At 46.8% G+C, this 20,797-nt stretch overlaps 1 protein-coding gene across 1 annotated transcript in view; it reads right to left on the minus strand.

Annotated features, from left to right (window-relative positions):
• The window catches only part of SPNS3 (SPNS lysolipid transporter 3, sphingosine-1-phosphate (putative)), a 52,727-nt gene extending 39,561 nt beyond the window's left edge, over window positions 1-13,166 (minus strand). The window contains exons 1-2 of the mRNA XM_057715885.1: window positions 12,827-13,166; window positions 3,366-3,431 (exon numbers count right to left, since the gene is read on the minus strand). Of these exons, the coding sequence (XP_057571868.1) occupies window positions 3,366-3,431; window positions 12,827-13,037 (277 nt within the window). The 5' untranslated portion in view covers window positions 13,038-13,166. The remainder of the gene's footprint in view (window positions 1-3,365; window positions 3,432-12,826) is intronic.
• Window positions 13,167-20,797: the final 7,631 nt, after the last annotated feature.

Here is a 20,797-nt window from a genome sequence, read left to right on the forward strand (position 1 = left end):
TAACTAAAAAAACTTTTTTTTAATAAAAAAAGAGGTATGTTTATTGCTTGCTGACACTTGATAAGATCAGTCGATTGATTTTTGTTCATTTAATGGTTGAAACAAATGACGTCTCGCTGAAGTTTTTAATCTGCGTTGTTCTTCTTCTCAGTGAGGCTGAGTAGTAGCCCCTGTGTTCACATCCTCTGCCTGTTTTTCTATCGGGCTCTTTGTTGCTAATTTTTCCTAGTCCTTTATATTTAAGTATTTAAAATGCAAATCCTGCAACAGACTACCTGGGCCCACATCCTGACCCCACCAATTCCTAGCTGTGTGACCTTGGGCAACATCCTTAACTCTCCTGTTCCCCCTTTTATCAACTACAGAGTGCAATAGTAACAGTACGAGGTGAGTCAAAAATTATCCGCACTCTGGCTGTAGAATTTATAGAAGTTTTAATATAACCGAAGTGTGGATAATTTTTGACTCACCCTCGTACTTCCCCCATAAGGTTATTGGGAAGATTAAGTAAAATAAAGCATATAAAAGGGAGTGACAGGCTTTATATAAATGCCCAACAAATGTTATCTATTATTGCTAATTGTATTTATAGTTTCAATTTCCATCATATGGAAGCATTTAGCTTTGGTGTAGTCAAATTCATCAATCTTCTTGGGGCGGGGTTGTTTTGTGTCTTCTTAATACACATCTTCTTCACCTAAAGCTTATAAAATATTTCCCCAAATCTCATTCTGTTATGAGATTTGGGGTAGAGATCCTTTACAGGATATAAACACCTTAAACCTGCAGCTCTCCTGGGATGGAGAAACCTGCCCCTAAGTGGAAGGCAGGCATGCCTTCACTCCCAGCATGTCCAGGTTCAAACCCTTTCTGTGACAAGATGGGAGTAATTAAGGAGCACGGGGTTCAGAGAAGGACTGTATAAGAAGCTACCTGGATTTGTATCCCATCTCTGTCACTTACTGTGTGACCTTCAGCAAGCCCCATGGCCTCTCTGTGTCTCAGGTTCATCATCCATAAAATGGGCATAATCATAATCCCTGTCTCATGGGATTGTTGTGTACATTAAATGAGTTAATGTTATTAACCCCTTAGTGTAATACCTGGCACGTGGTAAGGGCCACATCAGTGTTCGTTTTAAATATTGTAAATCTATTAACTAACTCCAGCAGCTTCTCTGTCCCATAGCAGGGGGGCAAGGAGTGTCTGACCACCGCCTCCCCCCCACCTTCCACCGCACTCTTATAGCTACACTGACCCCTCTGAGTCATCGGTTTCCTCTAGTCTGCAGCCCTGTGGACAGACAGCAGGGTGGGGCTTAGGGCCTTTGCACGGCAACCCAGGAAGGTGAAAAGACTCACCTGAGGTCACTGGGGACAAGACTGGTCATCAGGCCTCCAAGCCCACTGCCCTTTCCACACAGCTCTTTGGGCTGCTTCTGCAGAGAAGACCCTTCCCTTCATCCAATCTCAAACACACACACTCATGATCACATGCATATCCCCACTACATACTCACAAGCATGTCCCCGCATAAATGGGCTCCCTCTCTCTCTCCCCTGCCCCGTCCCCCTCACTCTCATCTCTCTCTCATACACACAAACTTCTCCCTCCCTGCAACTCACTTATCAGGGGCCTTGTAGCAATAATCCTGTTCACCATGGTAAGAACCAGGGAAGGGAAATATTGACTCAACTTCCATGATCTATTTCATCTAGAAGGTCATGGGTATTGAGCTGAGATGGTCTCCTTTTGGCTACATTATGACTGGAAGATCAGGACCAGCTGTCGGCCTCAACCCCGAGACAGCGGTCTAACACAGTGATCTACCTCTTTTGCTTGGTATCTCTGTTTACAGGACTGTGCACCCTTTCGCATGTTTTCAGCTGACATCCTCCAGTTTAAATAGTTGCAAAGGATGTGATTGCCAGCATGACTGTATTTTTTAAACTCTATTTTCATCCAAATCCTTAGGGCTGCAGATCGAGTGCATTCAGTTTATGGGAAACATCTACCATAGAGTCTTATGGGCAAAGCCAGTCCTCATTTGCCAATCAATAGGGCAAATCAGACTGGTTGTCTGTAAGAAAGAGATTGAAATGTCGGCTTCATTTTTTCAATTGAAATAAATGTATAGATACCCATCCCTGAGACAAGCATCTCACGTCTGAATTCTCAATGGTAGATAAAGAGTAGACTGTCACACACGAGTGGGACGGCTAGATAAGCCCTGGCGCCTTGCCATCCCTGGGTTTGTGGCCTGGAGGAAACATCACCAGTCGGTTTCTACCGACGCTCTCTCTGCTCTGTTCCCAGGGCCTCGTCGGCAAAAGCCAAGCAGCCTTGAGGGGTCCCTCTTGTCTGGTGCCCTGGAGGCTTTCACACCTGGTAAAACTCAGAATGGGAGAGGTGTATTTTCATGCCAAAAATGGTGGACAGGGACTTTCCTGGTGGTCCAGCAGTTAAGACTCTGCACTCCCAGTGCAGGGATCTCGGGTTCAATCCCTGGTTAGGGAGCTAGATCCCGCATGCCACAACTAAAGATCCTGCACGCCACAATGAAGATCCCTTGTGCCACAACTAAGACCCAGTGCAGCCAAATAAATAAATAAATGTATATATTTTTAAATGGTGGACAGGTGAGTATTAAAGAGGAGGTGGAAAAAAAGGGCCAGACGCTGATTCTCAGGCAGGTCTATTTTAAGAAAGAAATGTACCGGCGTGAGGGTCTGTACGTGGATTCTCTCAAAACTGTAACGAGCACGTGTATCCTGTGTTGTGACAGTGTGTGGGTGCGTGCATGTGTGTATTATCAGTCAGGCACCCACAGGGGACAAGTTAGTGCCTTGGAATGGGAGGTGTGGCTGCTCCCCACTGCTGGACTGTAAGCCCCAGTGGGCCCAGACCCCATCTGACACCATGTGGGGGATACATGTCTCTGTCTGTCTGTCTATGTCCCAGTGATCAGGTTTTTCAGGTCCAAGAGAGGAAAGCACATGTCAGGAATTCTCAACCCTGGCTACAAAGCTAAGCTTAACAGGCATGAAGGATGAGTGACCAACTCCACAGCCAGGATCTGAAGCTCAGGAGCCTTTTCCAGCCCCAGCTCCCTCCACTCTTCCCGCAGCACCTACCCCCAAGCCCTAAGAGGCCGTTCAGGCACCAGATCTCAGCCTCTGCTGCCTCCTGCTCCCACCCAGACGGTCCCTCCCACCTAAATACCACCCATCCTCTGTGCCAGGGGACTCAGTGGGGCTCAGCCTGGCCTCCATTTCCCAGCACCTGGAGCCAGCACATAACAGAACCTACCAAAAGACCCCCACGCATCATGAGCCCAGGGCCCCGGGCTGGGGACTCCCTCCTTACCTGTCTGAAGCAAACCAGCATTCCTGTCACTGATCTGAAAAAACTTCTGTACGTCCAGCAGCACACCTGTGGACAGACAGACAGTGTTCAGGAAATGGGAAGTTGCCTGCCAGGCCTCTAAAGGCAGCTGCCCCTGCATTTGAGACGGGCCCACAGCTGACCAGCACAGCACCGGCATGGCACCCAGACCTGCTGTTCTCAGCCCCTCTCCGCCACACGTGCACAACCACACACACACACACACACACACAGATACAGGAACCAGCGCAATCCAAAGGTACAGACATTCACACATACATACACACACATTTATGCACAAGCGTGCATGCCTGGACCTAGACACATAGGCACGCAGACACGCAGATCTGCATAGCTACACACAAACAGGCACGCGCACAGACATATACTCCCAGAGGCACAGAGACACATACACACACAGGAGCCTGCACTCACAGGCGTGTAAGCCCAATCTCGTACACACAGACACACGTACACTGAGATGTACACATGAAGACACACCCGCCGGCATGCCTGCATTCACACACGTGTAGGGCTGCCATTCACATTCTAGTCAGAGTGACCCGCAGCCATTCATTTAGACTACAGTGTAAATGAAAGTCCCTGGGGCTGTGCAACACAGCAGTCCTGCTTGTATACAAACTCCGAACATTCATAGACATACATACAAGCATGAGCATGTACATGCAAAGCCGTGTGCCCTGGCCTGCACACATGCATACACGAGCATGTTTTTCCAGAGGTGTGAACACATAGATATGGAGTGCATGTGAGAGCTTCAGAGGGTCCCACTTAAGTCCCACTTAGGTCCGACCTTGGCCCCACCTCCCTGAGAGTGGCAGGCTCTTGCTTTGAAGCCCCTCCAAGATCTTGCTAAGCCAAAACCCCCTCAGCCCCTTGGTGGTATTTCAGAGTTAGTCAGAGTCCGAGGCACCTGCTTCTCTGAGCTGTGAGGCTCTGGCCTTGTCATCACTTTGATTGAATTATGAGATGGCTGAATCATCAGTATCACTGTCCCCATTATACAGATGGAGAAACAGAGGCTCCTGCCACCTACGGCTGTACAGCTGGAATTGGGGGAGCTGGGACTACCATTCCAGCCAGAGGCAGCCCACCCTCCCACCCAGTGTCACAAATGGGGCCCTGCAGAAATGCCCCCACCCCCACCCCAGTGGAGAAGAAAGCCCTACATCCACACCTCTAAGACCTGCCAGCAGGTGAAAAAGATGGAAGAAACAGAGAAGCAAAGTAAGAGGGTTTTGTTCTGATATTCACTTTGGATCCAATTGCCACAGCATCCAGGTACAACTTGTGTGTCTTTCCTTCCCTTTTAATGCTTTTAATTCCACGAATTAGACATATTCATTGGCCAGAGACAACACAGATAAGCGAAGTAAATGGCTAAGTAACAATCCTTTATAATCACACTCATTTGGGGGAATGGGACTCAGCCCCTTGTTTGGGCTGCTCCTGGGCTCCTCCCAGCCTGCGCTGCTCTGGAGGCAGCCGGGGGCCAAGTGTGGGTCCAGCCTTGTTTTTATCTTTCCACTGTCAGTCTGGCCTCCCAAAGACTTTTTTCACACAAGAGAATTCTTGTCTCATGAGAATCACCTTCTCCAACAGTCCCCAGGCACTGGGTGGGGTTTCACTTCCCCTGGCCTCCCTCAGCCCAATAACCACAGCCTTACTACTCACACAGTCAGAGGAAGCCCCATCAGGGAAAGTGCCTCAGGCAGGAAGGACTGACAGCCCAGCCAGGGGCCTGCCAGCAAAGCAGGGGCTCCAGCCTGTGGGGCTGAAAGCACTCCATACCCCTGGTTGCCCCCTGGTTCCCCTCTCCCCTCCTCTTCATGCCCTCCACCCCCACTCTAATTCTAATTCAAGCCTCCTCAGCTTCAGCCTAATCCACTGTAGCAGCCTCTGACTGACCTCCCTGCCTCCTTTTGCCTCCACCAGGGCCTCAACTCTGATTACAGTCAGCCCACTTGCTCTGCATTGCCTCAGCAGAAAATGCAAGCTTCCAGCTTGGCCCCCAAGAGACCTATGATCCAGCCCCAAACACTCTTTTACTGGGTCATGGGTGGGACAAAAAGTTCATTCGGGGGCTTCCCTGGTGTTGCAGTGGTTAAGAATCTGCCTGCCAATGCAGGGAACATGGGTTCAATCCCCGGACCAGGAAGATCCCATATGCCGCCAAGCAACTAAGCCCGTGTGCCACAACTATTAAGCCTGCGCTCTAGAGCCCACGAGCCACGACTATTGAGCCCGCATGCCGCAACTACTGAAGCCCATGTGCCTAGAGCCCATGCTCTTCAGCAAGAGAAGCCACTGCACTGAGAAGCCCGCGCACTACAGCAAAGAGTAGCCCCCACTCACCGCCACTAGAGAAAGCCCATGCACAGCAACGAAGACTCAACGCAGCCATAAATAAATAAATAAATAAATAAATAAATAAATTTACTTTTTAAAAAAAAGTTTGTTCAGGTTTTTCCATAAGATCCTTTTTTTTTTAACTTTTTAAAAAATCTTTATTGGAGTATAATTGCTTTACAGTATTGTCAGTTTCTGCTGTACAACAAAGTGAAAGAGCCACATGTATACATATATCCCCATATCCCCTCCCTCTTGAGCCTCCCTCCCAACCTCCCTATCCCACCCCTTTAAGTCTTCACAAAACATCAAGCTGGTCTCCCTGTACTCTGTAGTAGCTTCCCACTAGCCATCTATTTTATATTTGGTAGTGTGTATATGTCAATGCTACTCTCTCACTACATCCCAGCTTCCCTTCCCCTCACTGTCCTCAAGTTTGTTCTCTACGTCTGCATCTCTATTCCTACCCTGCCACATCAGTACTATTTTTCTAGATTCCATATATATGTGTTAGCATATGGTATTTGTTTTTCTCTTTCTGACTTACTTCACTCTGTATGACAAACTCTAGATCCATCCACCTCACTGCAAATAATTCAATTTCATTCCTTTTTATGGCTGAGTAATATTCCATTGTACATATGTGCCACATCTTCTTTACCCATTCATCTGTTGATGGACATTTAGGTTGCTTCCATGTCCTGGCTACTGTAAATAATGCTTCAAGGAACATTGTGGTACATGTATCTTTTTGAATTATGGTTTCCTCCAGGTATATGCCCAGGAGTGGGATTGCTGGGTCATATGGTAGTTCTATTTTTAGTTTTTTTTTTTTTAAGCTCTTTATTGGAATATAATTGCTTTACACTCTTGTACCAGCTTATGAGGTACACCAAAGTGAATCAGCTGTATTTATACACATATCCCCATATCCCCTCCCTCCCGCGACTCCCCCCCACCCTCCTATTTTTAGTTTTTTAAGGAACCTCCATACTGTTTTCCATAGTGGCTGTATCAGTTTACATTCCCACCAACAGTGCAGGAGGGTACCCTTTTCTCCACACCATCTCCAGTATTTATTGTTTCTAGATTTTTTGATGATGGCCATTCTGACTGGTGTGAGGTGATACCTCATTGTGCTTTTGATTTGCACTTCTCTAATGATTAATGATGTTGAGCAGCTTTTCATGTGTCTGTTGGCCATCTGTATGTCTTCCTTGGAGAGATGTCTATTTAGGTCTTCCACCCATTTTTTGATTGGGTTGTTTGTTTTTTTGATATAGAGCTGCATGAGCTGCTTGTGTATTTTGGAGGTTAATCCTTTGTCAGTTGCTTCATTTACAAATAGTTTCTCCCATTCTGAGGGTTGTCTTTTTGTCTTGTTTATGGTTTCTTTTGCTGTTCAAAAGCTTTTAAGTTTCATTAGATCCCATTTCTTTATTTTTGTTTTCATTTCCATTATCCTGGGAGATGGGTCAAGAAGGATGTTGCTATGATTTATGTAATAGAGTGTTCTGCCTATATTTTCCTCTAAGAGTTTTATAGTCTGGTCTTACATTTAGGTCTTTAATCTATTTTGAGTTTATTTTTGTGTATGGTGTTAGGTAGTGTTCTAATTTCATTCTTTTACACGTAGCTGTCCAGTTTTCCCAGAACCACTTATTGAAGAGGCTGTCTTTTCTCCATTGTATGTTCTTGCCTCCCTTGTTATATATTAGGTGACCATATGTATGTAGGTTTATCTCTGGGCTTTCTATCCTACACCATTGATCTATATTTCTGTTTTTTGTGCCCATACCATACTGTCTTGATTACGATAGCTTTGTAGTATAGTCTGAAATCAGGGAACATGATTCCTTTGGCTCCATTTTTCTTTCTCATGATTGCTTTGGCCATTTGGGTCCTTTTGTGTTTCCACACAAATTGTAAAATCTTTTGTTCTAATTCTGTGAAGAATGCCATTGGTAATTTGATAGTGATTGCATTGAATCTGTAGATTACCTTGGGTAGTATAGTCATTTTCACAATATTGACTCTTCCAATCCAAGAACATGGTATATTTCTCCATCTGTTCATGTCATCTTTGATTTCTTTTATCAATGTTTTATAGTTTTCTGAATACAAGTCTTTTGTACTGTTAGGTAGGTTTATGTCTCGGTATTTTATTCTTTTTGTTGCGATGGTAAAGGGGATTGTTTCCTTAATTTCTCTTTCTGATTTTTCATTGTTAATGTATAGGAATGCAAGAGATTTCTGTGCATTAATTTTGCACCCTGCAACTTTTCCAAATTCATTGATTAGTTCTAGTAGTTTTCTGGTGGCATTTTTAGGATTTTCTATGTATAGTTTCATATTGTCTGCAAACAGTGACAGTTTTACCTCTTCTTTTCCAATTCATATCCCTTTTCTTTTTCTTCTCTGATTGCCATGGCTAGGACTTCCAAAACTATGTTCAATAAGAGTGGTGAGAGTGGACATCCTTGTCTTGGTCCTGACCTTAGTGGAAATGCTTTCAGTTTTTCACCATTGAGAATAATGTTTACTGTGGGTTTATCATATATGGCCTTTATTATGTTGAGGTAGGTTCCCTCTATGCCCATTTTCTGGAGAGTTTTTATCATAAATTCGTGTTGAATTTTGTCAAAAGTTTTTTCTGCATCTATTGAGATGATCACGTGGTTTTTATCCTTCAATTTGTTAATATGGTGTATCGCTGATTGATTTGCAAATATTGAAGAATCCTTACATTCCAGGGATAAACCCCACTTGATCATGGTGTATGATCCTTTTAAGGTGTTGTTGGATTCTGTTGGCTAGTATTTTGTTGAGGATTTTTGCATCTATATTCATCAGTGATATTGGTCTGTAATTTTCTTTTTCTGTGATATCTTTGTCTGGTTTTGGTATCAGGGTGATGGTGGCCTCGTAGAACATATTTGGGAGTGTTCCTCCCTCTGTAATTTTTTTGAAAAGTATAAGAAGGATGGGTATTAGCTCTTCTATAAATGTTTCATAGAATTCGCTTGTGAAGCCATCTGGTCCTGGACTTTTGTTTGTTGGAAGATTTTTTATTACAGTTTCACTTTCATTACTTGTGATACATCTGTTTATATTTTCTAATTCTCCCTGATTCAGTCTTGGAAAATTGTACCTTTCCAAGAATTTGTCCATTTCTTCAAGGTTGTCCATTTTATTGGTATATAATTGTTTACAGTAGTCTCTTATAATCCTTTGTATTTCTGCAGTGTCAGTTGTGATTTCTCCTTTTCCATTTCCAATTTTATTGATTTGTGTCCTCTCCCTTTTTCTCTTGATGAGTCTGGCTAAAGGTTTCTCAATTTTTGTTTATGTTCTCAAAGTACCAACTTTTAGTTTTCTTGATCTTTGCTCTTGTTTTCTTCATTTCTATTTCTTTTATTTCTGCTCTGATCTTTATGATTTCTTTCCTTCTACTGATTTTGGATTTTCTTTGTTCTTCTTTCTCTAGTTGTTTCAGGTGTATGGCTAGACTGTTTACTTCAGATTTTTCTTGTTTCCTGAGGTGAGATTGAATTGCTATAAACTTCACTCTTAGAACTGCTTTTGCTGCGTCCCATAGGTTTTGAGTCATCGTGTTTTCATTGTCATTTATTTCTATGTATTTTTTAATTTCTTTTTTGATTTCTTCAGTGATCACTTGGTTATTGAATAGTGCATTGTTTAGCCTCCATGTATTTGTGTTTTCTACAGTTTTTTTCCTGTAGTTGATTTCTAATTTCATAGTGTTGTGGTCAGAAAAGATGCTTGATACGATTTCAATTTTCTTGAATTTTCCAAGACTTGATTTGTGACCCAATATGTGATCTATGCTGGAGAATGTTCCATGTGCACTTGAGAAGAAAGTGTATTCTGCCACTTTTGGATGGAATGTCCTATAAATATCAATTAAATCTATCTAGTCTATTGTGTCATTTAAGGCTTGTGTTTCCTTGTTTAGTTTCTGTTTGGGAAAAAGAAAAAAGGAAGAAAGAAAAAAGAAAAAAAAAGGCAGAAAAGGCCTTGCTGTGGGGGCGGGGCTTAAGCGGGGGCGGGGTTAGTCAGCCGGTGGGGCCTATGCTTAGAAAAGGCCCTGGGAGTGGTGGGGAATGGGGCTTAGGCCCAATGAGGCAGAGGGGCCAAGGAATACCTCTGGTCCTGGGGGCAAAGGACCAGGCCTAGGTACCCAGCATGCTCCCTGGGCCTGAGTTGGTGGGAGAAATGCTAGGCACTTCCCTCAGTCCTCCAATCTCAGTGGGTCCCTCCCCCTTGGCCTCTCTTCTTCCTCACCCCCTCCCTCCTATTCCCCTAGGACCCTCACAGCTGGAGGGGGCACTGGAAGGCAGGAGACCAGACTCTGACGACCAACAGGCTTCCCAGGGCCAACTGGGCTAGGGAAACACCTGCAGTACTTCCCCAGCTCTCCCAATCTCGGAGGGTCCCTGTTGGCCTCTCTTCTTCTCCACCCCCCACCCACTCACCCAGGTCCCAAGCGGCTGGAGGGGGCCCTGGAGTGTGAAGGACCAGGTCCCTGAGCCCAGCAGGCTTCCCAGGGCTAGCGGGCAGTGGAAATGCCTTCCCCGCCTCCCTCGATCCTCCAACCCCAGAGGGACCCCTCCCCTGCCCGCCTCTCCTCTTCTCCCCTGCTTTCCTCCTACACCCCTGGGACCAGTGTGGTCTAGAGGGACCCCTGGAGGACTGAAGACCAGGCCCGGGGGCACAACAAGCTTCCCCATGCCAAGTGAGTAGGGAGATTTCCCGCAGCGTCTCCCCTGATCCTCCGGTCCTATAAGGTCCCCCCCACCACTGTCTGTCTCTCTTCCTCTTCCCCTCTTCTCCCTCCCTCCCACTCCTGTAGGACTTACACAGCTGCAGCCGCAGCCGGAGAGGGCCCTAGAGAATGAGGCACCAGACTCGGGAGCCCAGCAGGCCCCCCCTCCACCCACCCCAAGTGGGCAGGGGAGAGGCCCTCCGCACCTCCCCTGGTCCTCCGATCCCGGAACATCCCACCACTGGTCTGCCTCTCCTCCTCTTCCCCTGCCACCCTCCTACACCCCCAGGACCAACGCGCCTCAGTGGGGGCCCTAGAGAGTTGGAGACGAGGCCCGGGAGCCCAGCAGGCTTCCCGGGCCAGTGGGCAGCAGAAATGCCTTCCGCTCCTCCCCTGATGGTCTGATCCCAGAGGGTCCCTCCCCTTCCGCCTCTCCTCTTCTCCCCACACCGCTTCCCTCCTACGCCCCCAGGACAAGGCCTGGAGGGGCCCTTGGAAGGTGGAGGACCCCCGGGGAGGAATACCCAGGGCACCTCCCCTGTTCTACCCGTCTTGAGAAATCCCTTCCCACCCCCAGTGTCTGCCTCTCTTCCTCTTCCCCCTTCCCCCTCCCTCCACACCCCCAGGACCCACAGGCCTGAGGGGGCCCCAGAGAGTGAAGGACCAGGCCTGGGAGCCCAGCTGGCTTCCCGGGCCCAGTGGGCAGGGGAAACGCCCTCTCGCCTCCCAGATCCTGTGATCTCAAAGGCCCCCCCAGCAGTCTGCCTCTCCACCTCTTCGCCCCTCCTCCCTCCCTCCTACACCCCTAGGACCCAGGCCTCGGAGGGTGGAGGACCCCGCTGGGGAGCCCAGCAGGCCTCCTGGCCAACTGGGCAGGAGAAACCCAGATGCGGCCCCAATCCCCCCAGACCCCGAGGGTCTCTCCAGGAGGGAACCTCCCCCCTCACCCAGCCACTGCCGCCTCCAGCTGCCACTTCTCCACTCCCCCTGACTTCCCCCACCTCCCACCCAGTGACTCAGGGGTTCCTCTGGTCTCCTTGTGCCTCAGGCCCCCCACCAGTCTCTTGGCAACTGATCTAGTTGTGGGGACACGCAAACTCCGCGTCTTCCCACACCCCCCAAAGAGACTTTGAATAGGCTCCCATAGATCTTAAGCAAAAAGCTCAAATGAAATTTTTGGCCAACCCAAACAGAGTAAATTCCAGCTTCATCCCCCTCCCTCCATCCCCGATAAGAACATGCCCCATGCTCATGCTGACCCGTCCCTCTGAACGCCCTTGCCTGACCCCTGCCTTACCAATTTTCTCAGCCTTCAAAACCCAGACCTTACTCCCCTCCACTATGAATTCTGCCGGAACACTCCATTTTCCACCCTGGGGCTTGCCCGGCTCTGTCCTGGATTAGACCCACTTGTACATGTGTTCCTCGGAGCTCCTCAAAGACAGACACACCCACCAGGCCTGGGCTTGAGCCCCGTTCATTCCACAGCTGCGAGCTGGTAACTGGAATCCATAAGCTGGCCTTGGCGGGGCCTAGCTATTGCAGGCATCCCCTCTGAGCATCCCAGGCCCCTCTGTGCCTCCCCCGCTGGCCACAACTCTCTGCCTTGCAGGAGTCCTATTAATGAGCTTCTCCCTCTGCCCCATGAGATGGTCATCCCTGAATTCTGGAGCAACAAGGTTGACTTCCTTTCCTGTGGGTCCCCAAAGCCCACCACAGGGTCCCCAAGGCCATAGTGCTCAGTTGATCTTGAATGAATCCATGATAAAGAGAGAAAAGAAGGTTGAATCTTGAATGAATGAATAAGTCAATGAGTAAGTGACATAAAGACAGAGCAGTCTGAGCCCTGGGGCCTACAGAAAGGAAGGCAGAATGTGCAAAGTTTGCATGCAGCCTGCTGCCCCAGAAACAACCAGCCAGCTCGTTCTTCTTGGGAGCAGGGTCAGGCCTCCCTGTCCTCCATGACATCACCCCGACGTTCCACTCAGAACTGCAAGAACTTTGCCTGAGGCCGATTCCTCTCCACTGTCCACACCCACCCACTGCCATTGTACACACACACCTGTGTGCACACTCTCAGTTTGGGGCTAAATTGGGACCTCATTTGGCCCTCCCCAATTCAGGGCAGGCTGAACCACCCCTTGGGGTAAGAACAGCAGGGATGTGCTACACAAGAAGAAAGTTTGCTGGACAGAAGGCCACTGTGGATAGATAGTGCCGGCGGGTGGCAGGGCAGCCAGTGGGTACGCGGGCAGGTGCCACCCAGGATGCCCGTCCCCTTCCTCACCTGCTATGATGAACCAGTTCATGTAGTTCAGGAGGTTGATGTAGCAGAGCACAGCAGCAGCCACGTAAGCTCTCCAGCGGGGCAGGCTCCAGGGGGTGGGCATGGATGGAGCGGGGCACAGACCTGAGCCCGTGGCCTCTGAGTGCCTTCCTGACCCAGGGGACTGGCCCTGAAGCCCCTCAGGCCCTGGCTTCCCGCACTCCACAGACATGCCCCCAGCCTCACCAACCTGTAGCTCCCGTCCCGGGACGGGTGCCTGGGTAAAAACGCATCAGCTCTGCACCGAGTCACTTCCTGTGGGCTCCCAGCCTCCCAACCTCAAAGCAGCTGTCCTAACCGCTCCACATCTTATCACAGGTCTCTGCTGAGCCCACTGCAGCCACGCCGGTGAGATTTCACCATCTGCAGCCCCTGAGGCCTGTTGGGGGAAAGAGAGCTCCTGGCCCCGCCAGCCAGGGTAACTGGTCCTTTTGACCTAGGCTGCAGCTGCAGTAGCCGCTGTGAGAAAGAGAAGCTTTGCAGGACAGGAAGTGAGATGAGTCTCCCAGAGTCCCATGTGCTGTGCAGAGGTCTGGCTGCCACACATGAGATGGGCTATGAATGAGGAACTCGAACCCAGGTCAGATCATTAAGGCTGGGTGTTGGCCAGGAGAGTGGCACTGGACTAGACCATAAGCAGATGCTAACACCTGCTCCTGTGTAAGGTCCTATCTGGAGAAACAAAGATGTTGAGGGGCTACCGACAGGAAGGCAGCCTGTAGGCAAAACTCATCAATGGATATAAAATCTAGGGAGGGATTTTTCATGCGGGGCAAGCTATTAACATGCTCTTGAAGTGTCTCTTTACAGATTGTTTATTAGTAGCAGGTGGGGGGAAGGGTAACGATACAGGAGAAAAATTAGGCAACATCTTGACCGAACGATTGAAACAGCATCCCCAACGAGGGGTAGGATTCCCACCAGGAATGCATGGCTCCAATCTAATCATAAGGAAACATCAGACAAACCCAAATGAGGGACACTTTTTTTTTAATAGACTTTATTTTTTAGAGCAGTTTTAGGTTCACAGAAAAACTGAGCAAAATGTTGGGATTTCCCACTTACCCCTCTGCCTCCACACATGTATAGCCTCCCCTATTATCAACAGCCCCCCTCAGAGAGTGGGACATTTGCTACAATTGATGAACTTACACTGACCCGTTATTGTCACTCAGAGTCCATCACTCACATTAGGGTTCACTCTTGGTGTTGTACCTTCTGTGGGTTTGGACAAATGTACGACACATGCTCACCTGTATAGTGTCTTACAGAATAGTTTTATTGCCCTAAAATCCTCTGTTCTCTGCCTATTCATCCCTCCCTTCCCACATCCTCTGACAACCACTATTTTTACTGTCTCCATAGTTTTGCCGTTTTCAGAATGTCATACAGTTGGAATCGTACAGTATGTAGCCCTTTCAGATTGGCTTCTTTCTCTTAGTTGTTCTCCTTCATGTTGTTTCATAGTTTGAGAGCTGGTTTCTTTTTAGTACTGAATAATATTCCATTGTCTGGATGGAAGGCAGTTTATCCATTTACCCCCTGAAGAACATCTTGGATGCTTGCAAGTTTTGGCAATTATATATAAGGCTAATAAAAAACAACCATGTGCAAGTTTTTGTGTGAACATGTGTTTTTAACTCCTTTGGGTATATACCAAGAAACACAGTTGCTAGATCAAATGGTAAGAGTATAGAAGACTATTTTTTTTAAAGGAACTGTACTATTCAAAAATGTCAAGGTCACAAAAGACGAAGAAAAACTGATGGATTGTTTCAGATTAAAGGAGATGAAAGCAATATGATAATTTAATGCAACCCAGGATCCTAGACTAGGTCCTGAACTGGAAGATGAAATGCACATTATTGGATCAATTGATAAAACTGAAATGCAGACAATAGATTAGGAAGAAACAGATCAGTGTTGAATTTACTGAAGTCGATGGGTGTACTATGATTATGTAAGTGAAATCCTTGCACTGAAGCATTTAGGAGTCAAGGGCCACCCTATATGCAAATTACTCTCATGTGCTTCAGGCGAAAAAAAATAGATATAGCAAGAAAGCAAATAGGGCAAAATGTTAATAATAGATGAATTTGGGTAAAGATTTTATGGGTTTCTTTGTACTATATTATAATTTTTCTATAAGATGAAAATTATTTCTAAATAAAAAGATAAAGTACAAAATGACAAACAACTCAATTAAAAATGGGCAATGGAGACTTCCCTGGTCCTACAGTGGTTAACAATCCGCCTGCTAATGCAGGGGACACGGGTTCCATCCCTGTTCCAGGAAGATCCCACATGCTGCAGAGCAACTAAGCCCACGCGCCACAACTACTGAGCCTGAGCTTTAGAGCCCGTGAGCCACAACTATTGAGCCCATGTGCTGCAACTACTGAAGCCCACGCGCCTAGAGCCTGTGCTCCGCAACAAGAGAAGCCACAGCAATGAGGAGCCCGCACACCACAACGAAGAGTAGCCCCCACTCGCCACAACTAAAAAAAAAACAAAAGCCCGCGCACAGCACAGACATATATATACTACCAACTGTAAAACAGATAGCCAGTGGGAAGTTGTTATATAACAAAGGGTGTTCAACTCGAGGATGGAAGATGCCTTAGAGGACTGGGAGGGGGAGGATGGGGGGGACTCGAGGGAGGGTGGTGGGGCAGTCGAGGGAGGGAGGGAATATGGGGATATGTGTATAAAAACAGATGATTGAACTTGGTGTACCCCCCCAAAAAAAATAATAAATAAATTTTAAAAAAAAGACCCAACACAGCCAATAAAGTAAATAAATTAATTAATTAACAAATTTATAAAAAAAAAAGAATCCACCTGCTAATGCAGGGGACACAGGTTTGATCCCTGGCCCAGGAAGATCCCACATGCCTTGCAGCAACTAAACCCCTGTGCCACAACTACTGAGCCCATGCTCCACAATTACTGAAGCCCACACACCTAAGGTTCCACAACAAGAGGAGCTGCTGCAATAAGGAGGCTGTGCACCGCAACGAAGAGTAGCCCCCGCTGGCCACAACTAGAGAAAGCCCATGTGCAGCAACGAAGACCCAACACAGCCAATAAATAAATAAATAAATAAATCTTTTTTAAAAAATGGACAACGGACTTGAAAAGATATTTCTCCAAAGGAGATACAAATGGTCAACACAATATGAAAAAATGCTTAATATCACAAGTCATTAAGGAAATGCAAATCAAAACTACAATGAGATATTGCTGCATATCCACTAAGATGGCTAGAATTTTAAACTTTTTTAATAAAGAAAAAAAACAGAAAATAAGTGTTGGTGAAGATGTAGAGAAATTGGAACCCTCATACATAGTAAACTGGTAGGACTGTAAGATGGTTCACTTACAGTGGAAAACGGTATAGTAGTTCCTCAAAAGGTGAATCATAGACGGCCAACAGGCACATGAAAAGACGCTTCACATCACTAATTATTAGAGAAATACAAATCAAAACTGCAATGAGGTATCGCCCTCCCACTAGTCAGAATGGCCATCATCAGAAAATCTACAAACAATAAATGCTGGAGAGAGTGTGGAGAAAAGGAAACGCCCTTACACTGTTGATGGGAATGTAAGTTGGTACAGCCACTATGGAGAACAGTACGGAGGTTCCTTAAAAAACTAAAAATAGAACTACCATATGATCCAGCAATCTATACCCAAATAAAACCATAATTCAAAAAGACACATGCACCCCAATGTTCATTGCAGCACTGCTTACAATAGCCAGGACATGGAGGCAACCTACATGTCCATCAACAGAGGAATGGATAAAGAAGATGTGGTACATATACACAAAGGAATATTACTCAGCCATAAAAAGGAATGAAATTGTGTCATTTGCAGAGACATGGATGGACCTAGAGACTGTCATGCAGAGTGAAATATGTCAGAAAGAGAAAAACAAATATCATATATTAAGGCATATATGTGGAATCTAGAAAAATGGTTAGATGATCTTATTTGCAAAGCAGAAATAGAGACACAGACATACAGAACAAATGTACAGATATCAAAGGGGAAAGGGGGGATGAATTGGGAGATTGGGATTGACATATATACACTGCTATGTATAAAGCAGATAACTAATGAGATCCTACTGTATAGCACAGGGAACTCTACTCAATGCTTTGTGGTGACCTAAATGGGAAGGAAATTCAAAAAAGAGGGGATATATGTATATGTATGGCTGATTCACTTTGCTGTACAGCAGAAACTGACACAGCAGTGTAAAGCAACTATACTCCAATAAAATTTAAAAAAAGGTGAATCATATTGATTGAACCTGGTGTACCCCCAAAAAAATAAAAAAATAAAAAAAATTTAAAAAAAAAAAAAAAGGTGAATCATAGAATTGCCACATGAGCCACCTATTCTTCTCCTAAGCAAATGCCCAAAAGAACTAAAAACAGGGGCTCAGAGAAATATTTCCATATGAGTGTTCATAGCAGTGCTATTCACACTTGTCAAAGGGTGGAAAAAACTTAAAAGTCCATCAACTGGGAGTTCCCTGGTGGCGCAGTGGTTAAGAATCCACCTGCCATTGCAGGGGACATGGGTTCAATCCCTGGTCCAGGAAGATCCCACATGCCTTGGAGCAACTAAGCCCATGAGCCACAACTACTGAGCCCACGCACCACAACTACTGGAGCCTGTGCACCCTAGAGCCTGCATGCCACAACTACTGAGCCCGCATGCTGCAACTACTGAAGTCTACGTGCCTAGAGCTCATGCTCTGCAACGAGAAGCCACTGCACTGAGAAAGCCTGTGCGCAGCAACAAAGACCCAACGCAGCCAAAAAAAAAAAAGGCCATCAACTGATAAGTTGGTAAACAAAATGTGGTGTATACATACAATGGAATATTAATCAGCCACAAAAAGGAATGAGGTCCTGCCCCATGTACAATGTGGCTGAACCTCAAAAACACACTGAGAAGCCAGACACAAAAGGTCACACATTGTATGATTCCATTTATATGAAATACCCCAAACAGTTAAGTCCATGGAAATAGAAAGCAGATTAGCGGTTGCCGGGGGCTGAGAGGAGGGAATGCTTCATGGGTACGGGGTCTCTCTCCTTTGGGGTGATGAAAATGTTTTAGGGACTTGATAGAGGTGATGGTTGCACAATATAGTGAATGTATCAAATGCCACTGAATTGCATGCTTTAAAACGCTTAAAATTTTATGTTATGTGAATTTCACCTCAATTTTTTTTTAAGTTAAAGCAAACAAAAAGCCAGTCTGGCAACGTGGCAAGAATGTGAGCTTTGCCGTCTGACAAGCCTGGGTTCAAATCCGATTTTGCTTCTTCCTAGGTGTGTGCCTTGGGCAAGTCCCCGGCTTCTCTGAGCCTCAGTGTTCTCCTGTGTGATATAGAGAGAAGAAGAATCTGTGCTGGAGGGGCTCATTGTGAGGATGAACTGAGATAAGCAGGTGTAACATTCCCAGCATAGAGCCTGGCACATAGGAAGCATTCGGTGACAATTATTATTGTTGTGACGATGATGGTGGTGGTAGTGACTGGTCCTTAGCCTCTGCCATGCGGTCCAACCACAAACCCCGTGTGGATCATCTTTGTGAAACAGAAGTTCAAAATCAGCCCGAGCACATGCAGGCAGGCTGGCATCATGGCTAAGACCCTACCCCGGAGCCAGACTCACCAATCACTCTGATCTTAGGCCAATCAACCTTTCCGTGCCTCCATCCCCTCATCTATAAAATGGGGATAACAACAGTACACACCTCATAGGGTTGTTATGGCTTAAATGAGTTTGAAAGGTGCCTAGAACTTTGCCTGGTGTTGAGGAAGTGCTGTGTCAGTGTTTGTTAAATAAAATAGGGTTTTCCCCGGCACACGTAGCTGAGACTTTAGTCTCAGCCCTGCCCTCGGGGCCAAGAAGTTACAGGCAGAGCTACACCTCCAACTATGAGTGTACAAGTGAGAACCCAGGTGCATGGGCACACACACACACACACACACACACACACACACACTCTCTCTCTCTCATACAAACTACACAAGAGCATTGCTGCTAGTGAACATTGAGACAGAGCTGTACCCCATCCAGAGGCTGCCACCTGAGGCACACTGGTCACAGTCACCTCTTTCCAGAGTCCTGCCTTCACTATGCCAGCCCAGAATGCCACCCTGCCTTGGTTTTCCAAGCAGCTCTACGAGTCAGAAACTCCAGGGTTGGTCAAATCCAGGAGGCTGGGTGTTGGCCAGGAGTACAGCATCAGAATATGACCAACTGCCCTGGACTCCTGGGCTTCCAAAGGCAGGTTCCCACCAGAGATCCAGGATTTGACCCCTAGAGGGGTTCTGGATGAAGAGGCTTTGCTCCAGAGGCATTTTAGAAATAAAGCGGAAGAACATCACATCCCAGGAACAGGAGGCCGGCAGGGGGTGACACAGGGTCGTGGATGACTGTGTAGGAAGCCTGGGGCCCAACACCACAAGGGGCAAACAAGATGCTTTCCCTCTCTTCACCTCAACTACTCTATCGGACCATTGGTGGTCATGGGGATGGAGGGATTGGATGGCCCTCGAAGGTCCACTCAGCTTTGCAGTTTGTGTGTATGTCTCTCACTCGAAGGGTCGAGAATTAGGAGGTTTCAGGGTTGGTTAACTCAGTGGCATCATGATGTCGCCAGTGTTTTCCATCTTTCCTCTCTGAAATCTTTATAGTGTTGGCCTTTGAGTACCTCTCTATTGCTCTATAACAACCTCCCCAAATGTGTGGGTTTAAGCAAGAATATTTATCATCCCTCATGGTTTCAGTGGGTCAGGAATTTGGGAGCAGCTTACCGCTCAGTCTCTCACGTAGGTGCAGTGAGATGTCACCTGAGGCTGTGCTCATCTGAAGGCTTGACTAGGGCTAGAGGGTCCATTTCCAAGGACCCCCATGGTTCACCCGCATGGCTGGCAAGTTGCCGCCGGCTGTTGGCTCCTCTCGGCAGATCTGAATGTGTCCTCACAGTGGGGTATGTGTGCTTGTGTGTCCTTACATTGTGGTGGCTTTCTTCCTCCAGAGGGAGCAGTCCCATATGGACCAAGGCAGAAACTTCAATACCTTTCACAGTCTAGCCTTCTAAGTTTGCATTCTGCTGTATTCTAATCAGTCACACAGGCAAGCCCTGATTCATTGCAGAAGAGGACTACACCAGGGCATGAATATCAGGAGGCAAAGCTACCTGGAGATCCTCTTTGGAGGCTGGCTACCTTAGCCTTCATCCGCAGGTTTGCCCTCTCACATTTAAGAAGGAAGGAAGGAAGGAGATTTTTTTTTTTAAGATTTTTTTTTGACGAGGACCATTTTTAAAGTCTTTATTGAATCTGTGACAGTATCTCCTTTGTTTTATGTTTGGGGTTTTTTGGCCGAAAAGCATGTGGGATCTTAACTCCCTGACCAGGGATCTAACCTGCACTTGCTACATTGGAAGGCAAAGTTGTAACCACTGGACCACCAGGGAAGTCCCAAGAAGGAAGGAGATTTCTCCTTAAATATGTCCATGTGTATTCATCAAGGAGGAAAATCTTCCCCAGAAATTCCCCAGCCAGGATCCCCTGGGGACCCTCCAGCCAGGTTTGAGCCAATGTCCGTGACCCAGCTGCAAAAGAAGCTGGGAAGGTGTGCACCATGGGAGGCTGCCTCCGTTAGTGAAGAAGAGGAAGGAAAGTAGCCGTTGGGTGAGCAAACAACGTCTTTCACAGATGGCTAACCACCTCGGTGCCCTGCTAGAGGGAGTGAGCAACCACACTCCCAGGAAAAGGGGCTGTCATGTGACCCTTTATGTTTGGAGGGTTTAAACAAGCCCCTGGTATGGGTTTCCAAGAAGAAAAGGAAATACTGTCCCAAGCCAGGGCTCTTGAAGCTAGAGGGTACCCGCTAG

This window comes from Hippopotamus amphibius, chromosome 17, assembly GCF_030028045.1.
Source record: "Hippopotamus amphibius kiboko isolate mHipAmp2 chromosome 17, mHipAmp2.hap2, whole genome shotgun sequence".
Taxonomy (NCBI): domain Eukaryota; kingdom Metazoa; phylum Chordata; class Mammalia; order Artiodactyla; family Hippopotamidae; genus Hippopotamus; species Hippopotamus amphibius.